Source organism: Taudactylus pleione, unplaced genomic scaffold (genome assembly GCF_031769625.1).
Source record: "Taudactylus pleione unplaced genomic scaffold, aTauple2 ptg000114l, whole genome shotgun sequence".
Lineage (NCBI taxonomy): Eukaryota > Metazoa > Chordata > Amphibia > Anura > Myobatrachidae > Taudactylus > Taudactylus pleione.
In genome coordinates, this window is record NW_028284516.1 from 109,776 (window position 1) to 127,543 (window position 17,768).

Here is a 17,768-nt window from a genome sequence, read left to right on the forward strand (position 1 = left end):
GCTAATTATTTTACTTGTGATTCTGTGAGGAGACCTGGAAAACATGCACTGTTTGGGGTCCTGAGGACCGAGTTTGAGAACCTGTGCGTTAGATGAATGGACAAGAAGCCAGTTTTTGGCAAATCTCCATAATTGTTTCTCTCCGTGCAAGTCTTAATTTGTATGTGAGCAATTGTAGTCCATTATTTTTAGATTGTTCTATACAAAACATTTCCATCAAAACCATTTTAATGACAATCGTTTCTTAGATTACTAGTCTAATATTTTATTATTTCCATTGTATCGTATTCTAGGAGTGAACTTCTGTCTTTTATAAAGAAATTGCGTGTAAGTACCTATTTCAAATGCTTCCCATTTACAGTGCCTAGATTTCTGGTTATACATTGCTGCAGGCCTAGTGTCCCTGTCATAATTATAATTTTAGGGTGTAAACGGTCACAAAACTTACCAACAAACTGTACAATAACCTCTACATTGTCTTAATGGGACATTAAACTTTCCATCTAACCTTGCTCTCCTGGTTGTCCTGAAATTACGATGAAGCCATGCTGAGGAAGCCATTTTGTTGCAACAAGACTGCCCCATTTTATGTTGTGCATCCATGTGAGCACTTGGGCAGCTGCCCCATGTGACTCTTCTCTAGCAGGTACTGCACCCCCATTTTTCAGTGGTTTCGGTCAACTTACCCTGGAAAGTGCGTGTCTGCTATTGTTCTGCTGCAGGAGTTCAGATTGATTTAATGGTTTTCCCTTGATACTTTAATTGTGCATGATGCAGGGTTTATGTGTGTACTAAATGTAGTTTTGTTATGTTAAGGCTATGCTAAATTTTGGGAGATCTTAATGTATTTCAAAGCACTACTGTAATATCTTTTAATGACCTGTCCATAATGAATGAGTGCCACTGACAACTATACCATGCGTCTCAGGTTGTTCCTTTTAATGTAAGGTAATTCTTTTTATGTCTGTAAGCCTGAAAATATGTATGATCAGGTGGCCATTAAGCTTTGGGTGCAGTGTTTGGAGCTCACTGAGCTGTTTAGTTGCGCAGTGGTTGGCCAGTCACAGCTTGCTTTCTCCTGATGATGGTATTTGCTGTATATGTTCGGGGAATCGGTAACCCTCCTTAAGGGTGCCTAACCCTAACCTTCCCCACCAAGTGCCTAACCCTAACCACCCTTCCCCGCTGCCTTAACCTAAGTCCCCCGGGGGTGTGCCTAACCCTAACCCTCCCGGGGGGCTTCCTAACTCTAAGTCCCCCCCGGGTGCCCTAAACCTAACCCTCGCCCCCACGGCTGTCTGCTCGCGACACCCGGCATCCCTTTGATCGGGATGCCGGGCGCCGGTCTCCCAGCGTCTGGGAAATGTCAGGCGTCTACATCTAGACACCCTCGCCGGGAAATGACAGTCGGGAAGCCGGCTGTCGTTATTACGGCAGCCGGCTTCCCGATTGTATACCATGTTGGGTATGTGATGCGCATTAAATTGCAGCACTGTGCGGTACAAGCAATTTCTCAGGCAGGGATTACAGTCTAGTTTAGTTTATTTTTTCTATTATTTAGAATTTATATTGATTTGACCACAGTCATACTGGGACTGGCGCCCTAGGCTACTGCAGGTCTACGTCATTTGTAGTCGGCCGGTCGCTGTGATAAATAGAATGTGGCTTTCCAGCCTTTTGTACGGCAGTGTGAAAATGCATACATTTATTTTTCCACAGGAACCATTGGTTTTGACAACACTACTGTCTTTATTTGTCAAGCTTTATAACCTCCGGGTCAGTATACAGTTCTTATATTGTTTTTCCTAATGTTTTCTCCTAAAAAAAATGTTTTGAAGATATTTCTATTTGCTTCCCACAGGAGGATATTGTGAATGATATTACCGCAGAGCACATCTCTATTTGGCCGTCAAGCGTTCCGACGTAAGATATGTGCTCACTGTTATTTGCCATTTCCTACTAAATTTCCAGTATCCTCCTACAGGTTCCTCTTTATTTCCCTACAGAATAGTGTATCCTCACATAGTCAGACACTAAGCTCTGTGTACCTTTCCTTACAGAACATCCCGTCATATCTTATAAATCTCATACATTATAACCGCTATGACGTTTCTTACCGTAATCACAGAAAAAGAGAATGTAGTTCAACTTCACCTTAAAGTAGGAAAATAGAATAAAAGCAGGTAGATTAATACCTGTAAACAAACTGCCATTGCTGTGAAATGTCAATACTTCAATGAAATACAGAAGAGAACCTTTCTTGATGTTAAACTTAGTACTGGTTATAAGAGGAGGTGATTGTGTAAGCCAAGTCCTTGTGCTCTGCTCTTAATTACCCACAAGGTGAGAAAGCCTAACCTCCTAGAGATAGAGAGCCAGGGAGCGGAAAAGTCCTCAACCACAGCAATTGATGGGGGTTGGGTGCGATTGGTCGACAGTTATAATGTCAACATGAGAATGTTGACATGGTTGAATTGTCGATATGCTCATCATGTCGACTGTGACCATGTCGATATTCATCATATCTATATGGGTGGTATGTCGACATGATGAACTGTCGGCAAACGGTCCCTGGTGATCTAGCAATGTTTTACCTGGTCCCTGCGGCTGCAGAGGCTCCGGGTCTAGGGAGGATCAGTTTCAGAGGCGAAATCTCAGCAGCGACGTTACAGTGAGTGTTTTAACCACTATCTCTAATCCCTCACCCTAATCTCCCCCCGACCCTGCAGCCTAACACGGCGGCACTTAACCCTACCCGTCGGCATCCTATGACTGCCGACATTTCAGATATTGACAATGCAAACATGTCAACATTCTGAGGATGTCTACATGGTGCCTATTGTCTGTGCCATGCTGACATTCTCAGTGTCCACATTGTTACTGTCGATTTTCTGATCAGATACCAGTGATGATTGCTTACAGCATCTGCTTTTAACAGGCTAGTGACCCATGCAAACAGAGGGCATCTGCACAGTCTTCCTTTATGCACACCCTTGCATGTGAAAATCGGCCAGCTACGAGCGAACGCATCCTAGCGAGCGGGTCTGAATTAGGTCCAGATTTCCTTCTGTCTTTATGAATCTCACATTGACGTCATTCTGAAACGGGGGTCCTTCTCCAGCTTCAGGCCCATCTCCATATTGATAATAAATTCTATGCAAACACTTACCAGTCAGGTAATGTTGTAACTCTTATGCTCAGGTGCTAGCTGTCTGTGGCAATACAAGAAAATGCTACAACCTGCAATGGATTCTTTATGCACTCACAACCTATACAACCTATACACAAAGTTTCCCTCATGTAGGTTCTACCCCATTCCTGCTCCCATTTGGCAGTAAAAGAAACCATCTGCAATGGTTCAAACACTGCTTATTTACTTATAAAACTTCTATTATCAACAAGGCACAAAAAAACAACTATAAAATCATTGCAGTGTGCTTCTGAGTTCCTACTATACTGCAACCGTTATTCTCTGTCATCTGTGACCACTGCTGCTTTTCAACTATTCAATTGATTAAAAAAGTCACATCCTTGTCTATACCAAATTTACCCTGCACGTCTGATCTTATCTATGGTAATAGGCACAATATCCTCTCTCAAAATTGGCGTCCTAAGACACCTTGTAACCACAGCAATAACCTGTAATCCTATGTCCCTGGGAAATTTTGTATCTTTGGTAAGTTTATAAGCAGTTTGCTGGAATCTAAGGACTAAAGTGAATAGAGGAACTTATGGCAACTGCTCTTGATGCATCCACTAGATTTGCCATTAGCTGAATTTATCAACATGTCTTACTTCCTCTTACGTCCTATCTGGGGTACACTGCAGACTGAGTGTTTATAGGGGAGGCTGAGCAGTAGGCACTATTAGGTGCCCCTCTCCACACCTCCTCCAGAAACTCCTGTTTTTATTTGGTGTCTGACAGAAGCATTAAAAATTTTAATTAGCTCTATGAAATGTGGGGAATTCCGTGCATCGCTTAACATCAAGTATGCCTATTTAAATATAACGGAAACTGGACCACAAACACCTATGGTTTGCCATTGGTCCCTCCACTTCCAATTTGGGGGGCTTTCCCCTCAGCTTTTTCACCACTCTCAGAATATTCACCAAGATCATGATCACCCTGTTACGAACAAAGTGGGGTAACTGTCATCCCTTACCTTGACAACTTGTTGATCCAGGCATCCTCCAGGGCCTTGCTCAGTTATCAACTGTAGGTAGTGGTGTTAACCTTGGAGGAATAGGATTGGATTCTCAACTTACCCATGTTCAACCTGGTTCTGGTTCAGAGGTTGGTCTTGGACTTCTGTTCGACATGTCTTGTCAGCTTGTCTTTCTTCCGGAAGACATAATTATGGCCCTGCAATCCCTTGTGCGGTATGTTTTGCACCTGCACTGGGTGTCCATACTGTGGTGTGGGAATGTGCTGGGGAAGATGGTGGTCGCCTTTGCTCAGTTCCATTCTAGGACTTTTCTACAACAGGTCCTGCAGAATTGGAAGAAATCAGATTCTCGCATGGACAAAGCGTTGTTCTGTCTGTCAATTGCGGCCTGCCAATCCTTTGTTTTGTGGCTTCACTTTCCCAACCTGTCCACGGGTTGTCAGCGATCAATCTGAGATTAGACTTTGGTCATGACAGATGCCAGTCACTTTGGCTGGGGTGCAGTTACCCTGTATCCACTTTTCAGGGTGTCCCAGACACACTTTCAGGGTGTCTAGTTCAAGCAGGAGGCCTCCCTTTTTATCAATTTGCTGGCACTTTCTTATTCAGACTCAGAGGACTCTGCTAATGTAGTCAGGCAATGCCACGGCTGTGGCATATATCAACCATCTGGTCAGGACCAGGAGTCACCAGGCCATGGCAGAGAACACTTCAATCATGTGGTGAGCAGAGAAGTTTGTTTTGTCCATCTCTGCCAACTTCATTACAGGGGTCGACAATTGGGAGGCTGACCACACCTGGGCGAGGGTTCACCAGGACATATTCAACCTACTTGTGAAGTGATGGACGACCTTAGTGGATGCTCTGACCACCTGATGGTCCTTCCACCTGAGATACCTGTTCTCGCCCATATCCATTTTGCCGCATGTGACCCGGCTCATCAAGTGGGAGAAGACCCACAGCCTCCCCATATCTCTGGATTGGTGCCAGTGCGGGATTATATGCAAAGTCATGGCCCATTCCTGCACCCCAATTTACCTCTGCTGGCTTTGTCGGCTTGGCACTTGAGGCCAGGATATTAAGGTCTAAAGTTTTTTTGAGGCTGTGATGCGGACCATGCTTCAGGCTCGTAAGCAGGCCATGGTGGCCATTTACCTCCCGGTGTGGAAGACTTGCATTGCTATGAGTGCAGGGAAGTCACTTCTTCTCAGTTCTGCTTGCCACATCTTTTTTCCTTTTTACAGGACAGGTTGACACAGGGTCTTTGGCTTTCTTCTTTAAAGGGCCAGGTTTCTGCCTTGTCGGTCCTGGTTCAGAAGCATCTGGCCTTGCTTCCGGACATTCATACTTGCACTTTGGGACCTTAATTTTGTCCTGGAGGCACTTCAGCGGGCTGCTTTCAAGCCTCTGGAGTCTGTTGACCTGTGGGGGCTTACTTGAAGGTGGTGTTCCTGTCGGACATTTCTTTCACTAGGAGGATCTCTGAGCTGGCAGCGCTGTCTGCTAGTTGACCTCTCCTGATTCTCCACTCGGATTGGGTGGGGTGTGGATAGAAAGATATGCGCTATTTACATAGACAGTCAATACATAGACGGGGTCAAAAGGTCAACTGTTAAACGGTCGATGGTTCAAGTGGTCGACATGGGGAAAAGGTTGACACAGAAAATGCTGATACCATTTTTTTTAGTACTTTAACCCTAACCATCTCCCTAGCGCAGTGGTTCCCAAACTTTTTCACTTCAAGGCACCCTTAGGGTCTCATCAGCTTTTTCTTGTCACCTCTATGCTAAAAGAAATACCTAACTGTATATCCCAGCAAATTAGCCATTCGAAAGAATAACATACATAAATTGATTTTTGAAAAAGATATGCAGGTGGGTGGTGGTGAAGGCACAGGGCTGGAGAGGCACAGGGGGATGTTCTCGAGAGACATGGGAGTATGATGCTTAGAGAGACAGTGAGGGGATGATGCTGAGAGACACGGGGGTGAGGCTGGAAAGACACAGGCGAGGATGAGGCTGTAGATTGACACAAGGAGGATGAGCCGATGGGCGGCCCCAAAAAACATGAGTGCCGGGCCCCATAATGATGATGGCTGCAGACTGAAAAACAGTGGGCAGACCAACGGATACTCACATAGATGTTCTGATACTTGCATCCAATTCAGAATAAGCGCCTGTGGCTGTAATCTGATTAGCAAAAGTGCCTATTGAGAGACCCAGGTCCTCTTTTTCTTTTACAGCCACATGGAGGTAGACACACGTTATAGCACATCAGTGCAGACGCTGTTGCTGACTATATTTAGTACTGGTGTGTGGTGGAAGGTTGCATTGAGGATAGGGGTGTGCACCGGCCACTTTTCGTGTTTTGGATCTGGATCTTTCTTCGTGTTTTGGATCTGGATTGGTTTTGCCAAAACAACCCTTCCGTGTTTTGGGTTCTGGGTTTTGTGTTTTGGATCTGTATTTTTTTTTTAAAAAAGAATAAAAACAGCTATAAATCACAGAATGTGTTGTTTTTTCTGCTCCTGTGCTATTATTAACCTCAATAACGTTAATTTCCACTCATTTCCAGTCTATTCTGAACACCTCACACCTCACAATAGTGTTTTTATGTCCAAAAGGCTATGCTAAGCGACACGAGTGGGCGGCACAAACACGTGGCCCATCTAGGAGTGGCACTGCAGTGGCAGACAGGATGGCAGTTTGAAAAACTAGGCCCCAAACAGTACATAATGCAAAGAAAAAAAAGAGGTGCAAGATGGAATTGTCCTTGGTTTCTCCACCCACCCTTATGTTGTATAAACAGGACATGCACACTTTAACAAACCAATCATTTCAGCGCCAGGGTCTGCCACACGACTGTGGCTGAAATGATTGGTTCGTTTGGGCCCCCACAAAACAAGCTGGCAATTAATCTGTCCCTGCACAAACTGGCTCTACGGAGGCAAGATGTCGTCCTCATCCTCCTCATCCACCGATTCCTCACCCTCTTCAGTGTTTTGTACATCCTCATCCTCACAGACTATTAACTCGTCCCCTCTGGAATCCACCACCACAGGTCCCTCTGTACGTTCTGGAGGCTGGTCTCCCTGGAAGAGTTGGTAATTCATTTTTATGAACATCATCTTCTCCACATTTTGTGGAAGCAACCTCCTACGCCTTTCGCTGACAAGGTTCCCGGCTGCACTAAACACTCTTTCGGAGTACAAACTGGAGGTGGGGCAACTCAGGTAAAATAGAGCCAGTTTGTACAGGGGCCTCCAAATTGCCTCTTTTTCCTGCCAGTACAGGTACGGACTGTCTGACATGCCTACTTGGATGCTGTCACCGATGTAATCCTCCACCATTCTGTCAATGGCGACAGTATCATATGCAGTGACAGTAGACATGTCAGAAATTGTTGCCAGGTCCTTCAGTCCGGACCAGATGTCCAAACTTGGTCCTGCCTGCCCTGCATCACTGCCAGGTTGCTTAGGATACCTAAGTTTTTTCCTGGCAGCCCCAGTTGCGGGAGAAAATGAAGAAGGAGCTGTTGACATGTCACGTTCCGCTTCAGCTGACAGTGTTTTCACCAGCAGGTCTTTGCACCTCTGCAGGCTTGTGTCGGCCGGAAAGAGAGACACCACATAGGCTTTAAACCTAGGATCGAACACGGTGGCCAAAATGTAGTGGTCTGATTTCAACAGATTGACCACCCTGGAATTCTGGCAAAGCGAATGAAGGGCTTCATCCACAAGTCCCACATGCCGAGCGAAATTGCTCCGTCTTAGCTCCTCCTTCACTTTCTCCAGCTGCTTCTGCAAAAGCCTGATGAGGGGAATGACCTGACTCAAGCTGGCAGTGTCTGAACTGACTTCACGTGTGGCAAGTTCGAAGGGCTGGATAACCTTGCACAACACGGAAATCATTCTCCACTGTGCTTGAGTCAGGTGCATACCCCCTCCTTTGCCTATGTCATAGGTGGATGTATAGGCTTGAATGGCCTTTTGCTGCTCCTCCATCCTCTGAAGCATATAGAGGGTTGAGTTCCACCGCATCACAACCTCTTGCTTCAGGTGATGGCGGGGCAGGTTCAAGAGTGTTTGCTGGCGCTCGAGTCTTCGGCACGCAGTCGCTGAATGGTGAAAGTGGCCAGAAATTTTTCGGGCCACCCAAAGCGTCTCCTGCACGCCCCTGTCATTTTCAGAAAATTCTGCACCACCAAGTTTATTGTGTGAGCAAAACATGGGACGTGCTGGAATTTGCCCAGATGTAATACCCGCACAATATTGGTGACGTTGTCAGATATCACAAATCCCCAGGAGAGTCTAAGTGGGGTAAGCCACTGGGCGATAATTTCCCTCAGTTTCTCTAAGAGGTTGTCGGCGGTATGCCTCTTACTGAAACCGGTGATACACAGCATAGCCTGCCTTGGAACGAGCTGGCGTTTCTGAGATGCTGCTACTGGTGAAGCTGCTGTTGCTGCGTAAGGTGATACATCTACCCAGTGGGCTGTCACAGTCATATAGTCCTTAGTCTGCCCTGTTCCACTTGTCCACATGTCCGTGGTTAAGTGGACATTGGGTACAACCGCATTTTTCAGGACACTGAGGACACTTTTTCTGACGTTTCTGTCAGTCTCGGTATCGCCTGCCTAGTGAAGTAGAATCTAGATGGGATTTGGAACCAGGGACACACTACCTCCATCAATTGTCTAAATCCCACTGCACTAATGGCGGATACCGGATGCACGTCTAACACCAACATAGCAGTCAAGGCCTCAGTTATACGTTTTGCTTCAGGATAACTGCTGTCCTACTTCATCCTCCTCGCTAAGGACTGTTGGAGGGTCAATTGTTTAGTAAAAGTAGTGGTGTTCCCACTTCCTCTCTGGGATGATGAACGACTCCCAGCAGCAGCAACAGCAGCAGCGGCAGCAGTAGGCGCAGCAATGCAGGATCCTTCGGTGGAATCCCGGATAGGAGAGTCAGTCATGCCAGAGACATGGCCTGCAGGACTACTTCCGATCCTGACTAAGGAGGAAATTGACGGTGTGGTTTGCAGGCGCTTGGATACAACAGGACAACGGGATTTAGATGTCCCTGGACTGCTTACGGTCAGCCAAAGTTTCTGAACTTGACAGTAACTTTTTATGAACGCGCTGCAGGTGCCGTATAAGGGAGGATGTTCCTAGGTGGTTAACGTCCCTACCCCTACTTATTTCACCTTTACATATGGCAAGACAGTTGTTGTCCGGATTTGGATAGAAATATTGCCAGACCAAAGAGGTGGAATGTTTGGTCTTCTGCCCAGGCATGACCGTGATGGGCTTTTTCATCCCACGGACAACAACTGTCTCCCCCGGAGCCTGATTTAAACAAACCACATCACCATCAGAATCCTCCTCGCCAACTTCCTCCTCAGCGCCAGCTACACCAGTATCCTCATCCTGTTGTACTTCAACAGTGACATCTTCAATTTGCATATCAGCAAGTGGACTGTGGGTGCTCCTTTCAGCACTTGCAGGGGGCGTGCAAATGGTGGAAAGAGCCACCTCTTCCCGTCCAGTGCTGGGAAGGTCAGGCATCGCAACCGCCACCACACTTGGACTCTCCTTGGGGATTTGTGATATCTTCTTAGAACGCACTGTTCTTCGCTGTGCTTTTGCCAGCTTAACTCGTTTGATTTTTTTTAGCGGGAGGAGGGCTTCCATCGTCATGTGAAGTTGAACCACTAGTCATGAACATAGGGAAAGACCTTAGCCGTTCCTTGCTACTCCGTGTCATAAATGGCATATTGGCAAGTTTACGTTTCTCAGATGATTTAAATGTTTTTTTTTTTAAGGTAATTTTCCTGAACTTTGTCATTTGGGATTGTATGTGCCCTCTACTATGACATTGGGCATCGGCATTGGCAGACGACGTTGATGGCATGTTATCGTCTATGTCATGACTAGTGGCAGCAGCTTCAGCACTAGAAGGAAGTGGTTCTTGATCTTTCCCTATTTTATTTTTATCGGAGAAAGTTTGGTCCTCCATTTATGTTCTATTGATTTGATATATACGTGCGGCTAAGGCGCACACAAACACAGAAAATATTTTTTTATTTTTGCTGGAGACTAGTGCACTTTGTGGGTTACACCACCCTTTAGGAAATGTCAGCCGGCTCTTTACTTATGGGACACAGGCACACACTTGGCGCTGCTCCTTTGTTGATGCACGTGCAGCCACAGTGCACACAATGCACAAACACAGAAAATATTTTTTATTTTGTTTGGAGTGCACTATGGGGGTTACAGCATCCTTTAACGGTCAAGCCAGCCGGCCCTTTACTTATGACACAGGCGCACGCTTGGCACTACTTTGTTGATGCACGTGCGGCTACTGCGCACACAATTCACAAACACAGAAAAAAAATTATTTTTTTTTGCACTTGGGGGGAGCACCCCTGATGGACAGAGCACCCCCTGGACAACACTACAGCACCCCTTTAGGACTGGGACACTGCACAGGACTTTGGAGTGGACACAGCCCCTATGGACAGCAGCACAGCACTACACTACACTACACAGCCCAGCCAGCCCTAACTCCCACCCTCCCTCTTCACTGTCCACAGCCGAGTGAGAAAATGGCGCCGACGCGGGTACCTTTTACAGGATCCAAAACCCACGAGACCCGGAAGGCGGGCTGATGACGTTTTGCCTCGATTTCAGATCCGAGTCAGGCGGGAAAAGTCGAGCCTGACTCGGATCAGCCTCGGATCGGGGGGGCTCGGATTTCAGAAATCCGAACCTGCTCACCTTTAATTGAGGACCATGACAATAATATTACATGATTAAATATATTTTAAATTAAGATAGTGTGTACATCTTATGCACTTTATCATTATTTAAAATATCTAAAATCATGTAATAACAACTTTACCATTGTCCTCAATACACCACTCCACCACACAACAGTGCTAAATATACATAGCAACAGCTATAATAGCATCTAACAATTGACCTTCATGTATTTTATATTTGGCAATTAAAAAAAAAAAAATAGCGGTGGGGCTGCGAGCAATATTAGGCGAATCCAGGCTGCCGTAAAGTGCACACGCGAGATCATCGCACCTCATAGGATTGACCCTGACTTGTGTTGGAGGAGAAAAGCCAGGAAGTGGAGAGGGGGCGGGGCCATACGGCTCACACAGTCTGTCACTGTCAGCAGCACAGCATGGGGCCGGCTTTTCTGTGTGAACAGCCGCGTGCTGCCCGACAAGCTGACTTGCTGTCGGATCATCCAGCCGTGGCACCCCTGGGAGCCGCAGCGCACACTTTGGGAACCACTGCCCTAGTGTCTTACCCTATTGTGTTGATTGTGCCTGTTGCACCATATATACAGGTTCTCCTTTCAGCTCTGTTGGTTAAATATCTGGGTTCCTGAAGAATTTGGGACGAGGGAGGGGAGTGACCACTACAGTAGGTTAACGATTTAGCCTACAGTCTGCAGTGTCCCCCAGATGGACTCAGTGAATTGATTTTATGCTGAATACCTTAGGTGACTTGCATCCCTTAGTTTGTACTCTTGTGCAAAAAATTGGACGGTCTCTTCACCTTTTTGTGTGTTATGTACTTCCTTTGTTTTTCGTTTTCATTAATGCCTTTGTGGTGACTTCTGAAAAGTATTGAAAAATTGGATATGCACTAAAGAAGAATGTGATCACTCACAAGCTTATAGCCTTAAATTGCAAGTTTAACAGAGCATTAAGGGTGTTAGCCATTGTCTGCACTCCTCCTTCCCTCCCAGGATCAGCTAATTTGCACATAATCTAGGATAATTCACCTGGATGTTGTTAGTTTTCCCTGCCCTGGCAGCAATTCAAGGATCCCCTGCCAGAGCTCTCACAGTCCATGTAGATGAAACTCCTAAACTACAGGTGATTTCACCATGTGTCCCCCAGCTAGTCTATCTAGGCTTATCACAGTCCAGCACTAGATCTCACCTCTGGAGTGTGTCCAGTACCTAGGAAGAGATCCTCCTTAGTACAGCTGGCAGATATTGACAGGAAAGACTAAACATGTTCACACCCAGTAGAATCATCATTGCCACAGAAACCCCTTATTACTTTGCCAGGCTCTTTATCTACGCCAGTAATTCTTTGAGTAAATCCTGTTATTCTGGTTTTACGCTGACATTTTCTGTTGTGAATGTATGTTGATATCCCTAATCCTTTCAGAAGGTATAATTTCCCAGAGTTTCAGGTTTGGTTTTATATATTAATACACATGATTTGGTGCAAGTTTTACACATCATATTTTGCACCACTTTTTTTTTTATTATTTCTACTTCAGGGTCCATAGGGTATCCACAGGATACCTTGGGGTATAGGTGTGACGTCAGTCATCGGGCACCATAGAGTTAAGCTTTCAGCCTCCCAGGATGCACTAGTGTCCCCCTCCTATACCCCGCCCCCGAGCCAAGGCACCTCAGTTTCGTTTGGTGCCCGGCCGGAGTCGGGTGCACCTGTTGGAGTGGGGGCTAGAAGAGCCCCTGAAGCTTTTCTTCATGCAGCTGTGGCTGCACATCTGGATGTACAGCATGGACAGTCAGTCCTGACGTCCATGCTGTCTTCCCTACACCCCCGCCGGTACCAGAACGCCGATACCGATCCGGGGATGCTGGTGAGCATCTGGGGTCACAGCTAGCGGTGACCCCAGATGTTCCGGACCATGGCCGGATTCAAGGGGGACAGCAAGGTAAGCAGCGGGGTCCCGCGGTGGGTCCCCGCTGTTACATGGACCAGAGTCCCCAGGCAGGGGGCTCCCTGGGGACTGGCTGCAGCGTGGAGCCAGGTAAGAACCTGCGCTTCCACTACTCCCCTGGGACAGCGGACCGCAGCAGAGCGGCAGGATCTCCCGAGCTCCTTCTACGCCACTTGGACCTGACCATTGCACTACTGCAACGGCACGGCTGGTTAATCAACTGGCAAAAGTCCACTCTAATCCCGTCTCGGCGGATTCTGCACCTCGGAGCCTTATTGGACTCAGGACAGCAAAGGATCTTCGTGACGGGGGAAAGTATCTCTGCTTTACAGTCGAGGGTGCGCAGTTGTCTGCACAGCCGCCGGGTGTCTCTACACTCGGCGATGAGGTTACTGGGCTCCATGGTGTCGGTGTTCGACATGGTGGAATATGCCCAGTTTCACTCCAGACCTCTGCAGCACCTGATCCTGTCCAAGTGGAACGGGCTGCCTCAGTCTCTGAAGTCCCAGACGATTGTGCTCACCCCGGAGGTTCGCCTGTCCCTTGCCTGGTGGTTACAGACGACCCATCTCAGCAAGGGACGTCCGTTCTGAGTTCCAAATTGGGTCCTGTTGACAACGGACGCCAGTCTTCGGGGCTGGGGAGCAGTTTTGGGTCCACACTTATTCCAGGGCAGGTGGACCCCAACAGAAGCGGAGCTTCCAATCAATATCTTGGAACTCCGTGCGGTCTTCAATGCTCTCCGGCAGGCACATCGGGTTCTCCAGGGTCGTCCGGTACAGGTCCAGTCGGACAATGCTACCACCGTGGCCTACATAAACAGGCAAGGAGGAACCCGAAGTTGGGCGGCTCTCGTGGAGGTCTCTCGGATCCTGGTATGGGCGGAGCGCAATCTTCCGGCCATATCGGCGGTCTTCATCCCGGGAGTGCTAAATTGGGAGGCGGACTATCTAAGTCGCCAGGACATTCATCCGGGGGAATGGTCCCTGCACCCGGATGTTTTTCAACTGCTGGTGGACAGATGGGGTCTTCCAGAGATCGACCTCATGGCGTCCCGGCACAATAACAAATTGCCGGTGTACGGGTCTCGCACAAGAGACGAAGGGGCGTCTCTGGTGGATGCTCTGTCCGTCCGGTGGATGTTCCGGTTCGCATACCTGTTTCCTCCGATTTCCCTTCTTCCACGGGTGATCCGGAAATTCAAACAGGAAGGAGGGACGCTCCTGTTGATAGCTCCCGCGTGGCCCAGACGGCGCTGGTTCTCAGACCTTCAAGGTCTGTCCGTGGACAGTCCTCTGCGGTTGCCGCTACGACCGGACCTTCTGTCGCAGGGTCCCTGTCTTCACCCGGACCTGACTCGGCTGTCTTTGACGGCGTGGCTGTTGAGACAGCCATGCTGAGGTCCAGGGGGTTTTCCAGCTCTGTGGTGCGTACCATGTTACAAGCTCGGAAGCCGTCTTCTGCGAGGCTATACCATCGCGTGTGGCATACGTTCTTCCAGTGGTGTCGACCGAGAGGTTATGCACCGCGGGAATTTCGTCTGTCTCGGATACTCGCCTTCCTACAAGCGGGACTAGATCATGGGCTTCGCCTTGCTTCTTTGAAGGTACAGGTTTCGGCCCTGTCTGTCTGGTTTCACCGTAGGATTGCTACAATCCCGGATGTGCGCACCTTTATGCAAGGTGTTCTCCGCATTCAGCCGCCCTTTGTTCCACCTGTGGCGCCTTGGGATTTGGCTGTGGTCCTGAGGGGTCTCCAGGGACCGCCGTTTGAACCACTGGGCTCAGTGTATCTTAAATGGCTAACAGCTAAGACTGTTTTCCTTCTGGCCATAGCTTCGGCCAGACGTGTTTCTGATTTAGGGGCTCTCTCTTGTAGACCCCCTTTCTTGATTTTTCATGGGAACAGGGCAGTGCTCCGCACTCGACCTGAATTTCTTCCCAAAGTTGTTTCCCAGTTTCATGTTAACGAGGAAATAGTTGTTCCGGCCTTTAACTCACCTGGTCTTTCAGTGGGTGAGGCCACTTTGGATGTTGTGCGGGCCTTAAGGACTTATGTTGACCGCACTTCTTCCTTCAGGAAGTCAGACGCCTTGTTTGTCCTCTATGGCTTCCGTAAAAAGGGTTGGCCTGCTTCAAAGCAAACTTTGGCAGCTTGGATCCGTATGGCTATTTCTGAAGCTTATCTTCATGAAGGCCTGCCGGTTCCTCCTTCTGTGAAGGCTCATTCCACTAGGTCTGTGGGTCCTTCGTGGGCAGCTCGACGTGGTGCCTCTGCAGTCCAGATCTGCAAGGCTGCTACGTGGTCCTCTGTCCATACCTTCGTGAGGTATTACAGGTTTGACACCTTCGCCTCTCAGGATGCTTCCTTCGGGCGGCGGATTCTCCTTTCAGCACAGGAGCGTCCCCACCCTTAAAGGATACTGCTTTGGGACATCCCCAAGGTATCCTGTGGATACCCTATGGACCCTGAAGTAGAAAATATGAGATATGGTAAGAACTTACCTTTGTTATCTCTATTTCTACGAAGTCCATAGGGTTCCACAGGACACCCGCCCTGTCGCACCTGTGCTGCAGATGGGCTTTGCTCTGGTCACCGGTTTTTCCGTCTCCCTCTGGTGAGAATGTGATTCTTGTGTGTGTCCAGATCTTTTTTCTCTCTCTTCCTTCTCCTCCTCCGGCCTATGGCTTGGTAACTAACTGAGGTGCCTTGGCTCGGGGGCGGGGTATAGGAGGGGGACCCTAGTGCATCCTCGGAGGCTGAAAGCTTAACTCTATGGTGCCCGATGACTGACGTCACACCTATACCCCAAGGTATCCTGTGGAACCCTATGGACTTCGTAGAAATAGAGATAACAAAGGTAAGTTCTTACCATATCTCATATTTTATTCTTCTACTCAACATTTCTTTACACATTGCTAAACCACGGTTGTCTTGTTTTTTGCTTTTCCTTTCCATCTATTGTGGTAGTTAGCCCATGTGTTTGGGGTTATCTTCTTACAGTATTTCCCCCATTATACCTGAGCCTCACAGACATTTGCATTGTACTTTTCCTTGTAGAATTCCTTAAAGTATCCAAACTGCATTCCATTTATTTATTATCCTTTTATACAGATTTTTTATCCTTTATACAATGTCAACATATTACACAGCGCTCTACAGGGGGATGTTCATTCATTCACATTAGTCCCTGTCCATGTGAACTTAGTCTAAATTCTGGAACACATACACTCCTGGAAACCATTTAACATACTGTACCATGACATGTTTTTGGCCTGTATTCTCTTATCGCTACGTTACCTCCATTGCGAAGTTCCCTGAAGAATTTCCTTGTATGCAAACTATGCAGAACTTGCACCTTCCCTTCTAGACTCCAGCACTATCCTCACTATAACTTATCTCTGCATAACCCAGCACTGTCCCCACTGCACCATATCTTACAGAACCCAGCACTGTCCGTGCTGCCTCCCATCCTCACATAGCCCTTTATAAATCCCACTGTACCTTTCCTTATAGCATTCCCCAGTGTCTTCATTACATCCCCATCATCATGTAACCATAGACTAGATCAGTGGTTCCCAAACTTTTTTGAATCACGGCGCCCTAGAGTATCAGCATTGTTTTCACGGCACCCCTAGGCCAAACATTTTATTGAAAAATTCAGAAAGTGAAGTACATTGTGCTTGCCTCCTTAGGTTCAGTTACGTGGTGGTGGACAGGATTGAACTTCTGTTTGTCCACATTTTTATATTGCATTGACCATAAATCATTTTATTTGGTGCTGGACCACCATCCTGAATCACCCCTGCAAGTGTCCCGAGGCACCCCAGGGTTCCACGGTGCACAATTTTGTGAACCACTGCACTAGATCCATTGTACCTCCTCATACCAGTACTACAGCCCATATTTACATAACTACACTATACCCACTGTACAGTACGGGATGTAGTTATGTACAGCCACCGGCAATACAATCCCATTCCGTACAGTACCTTACAGAAGTCTGTAGGTCCTCACTGCATCCAGTTCCCAGAGGATCCTATAGTACCCAACCGCACCTTTCCTTAGAGTCTCTCAGATCATCCCTACATACCATTTTCACACAGCCCTACACTGACAATACTGTGCCTTCCCTTAATACGGTGATATTAACCTTACACTAGATCCACTGTGAAATTTCCAAGAGTCCCGAGTATTTTCACTCCATTTCATACCTACAGATGCCCACACTAACCTCATTGTACCTTCCCTTACAGCATCCTTTCTGATATAACCCTACACTAAATCTTCTGTACAGCTTTCTACAGAATTTCCCAGCATCTCCATTGCATCCCATTTTAGCAGAAGCCTACTTTGATGCCACACTACTCTCACTATGGCATGCACAAGGCCAACCCTGTCATATCAAACCCATTTTTATTCCCTTGTTTCCCTCTCTCCAGGCTTCAGTCTGTGGACTTTGATGCTGTTGCTGTCACTGTAAAAGAGTTGGTGAATTACACATTAAAAATCAATTCCAACAACCATTCGTGGCTCATCATCCAGGCAGACCTATATTTTGGTGAGTGATGCATTTAGCTTATTAATCACAATAGTAGGTTACGTATGTCAATTGTATACATTGAGGCTAAAATATTCTAGAGAAACTTTAATGATATTTCCAAATGAGTAGTAAATACTGCAAGCCGATATCCATAAAATTACAATAACGTAGCACCTCGCAACCATATAGAACAGGGTATTTCATTTTTTTGGTGACCCATCTATTTTTAGACCCTGCATAGACTATAATGTATGTCTTAATATTTATATTAACACACTTCCCGACTTGACCGGTCTTGGTAACTGTTTGGACATCTCATTTGATGTGTTTCT

General features: G+C 47.1%; 1 protein-coding gene across 2 annotated transcripts in view; it reads left to right on the plus strand.

Annotated features, from left to right (window-relative positions):
* The window catches only part of INTS8 (integrator complex subunit 8), a 129,348-nt gene that overhangs the window by 62,679 nt on the left and 48,901 nt on the right, over window positions 1-17,768 (plus strand). For both annotated transcript variants that reach the window (XM_088471357.1, XM_088471356.1), the window contains exons 19-22: window positions 294-327; window positions 1,720-1,776; window positions 1,862-1,923; window positions 17,336-17,454. In XM_088471357.1, coding sequence (XP_088327483.1) covers window positions 294-327; window positions 1,720-1,776; window positions 1,862-1,923; window positions 17,336-17,454 — 272 coding nt within the window. The remainder of the gene's footprint in view (window positions 1-293; window positions 328-1,719; window positions 1,777-1,861; window positions 1,924-17,335; window positions 17,455-17,768) is intronic.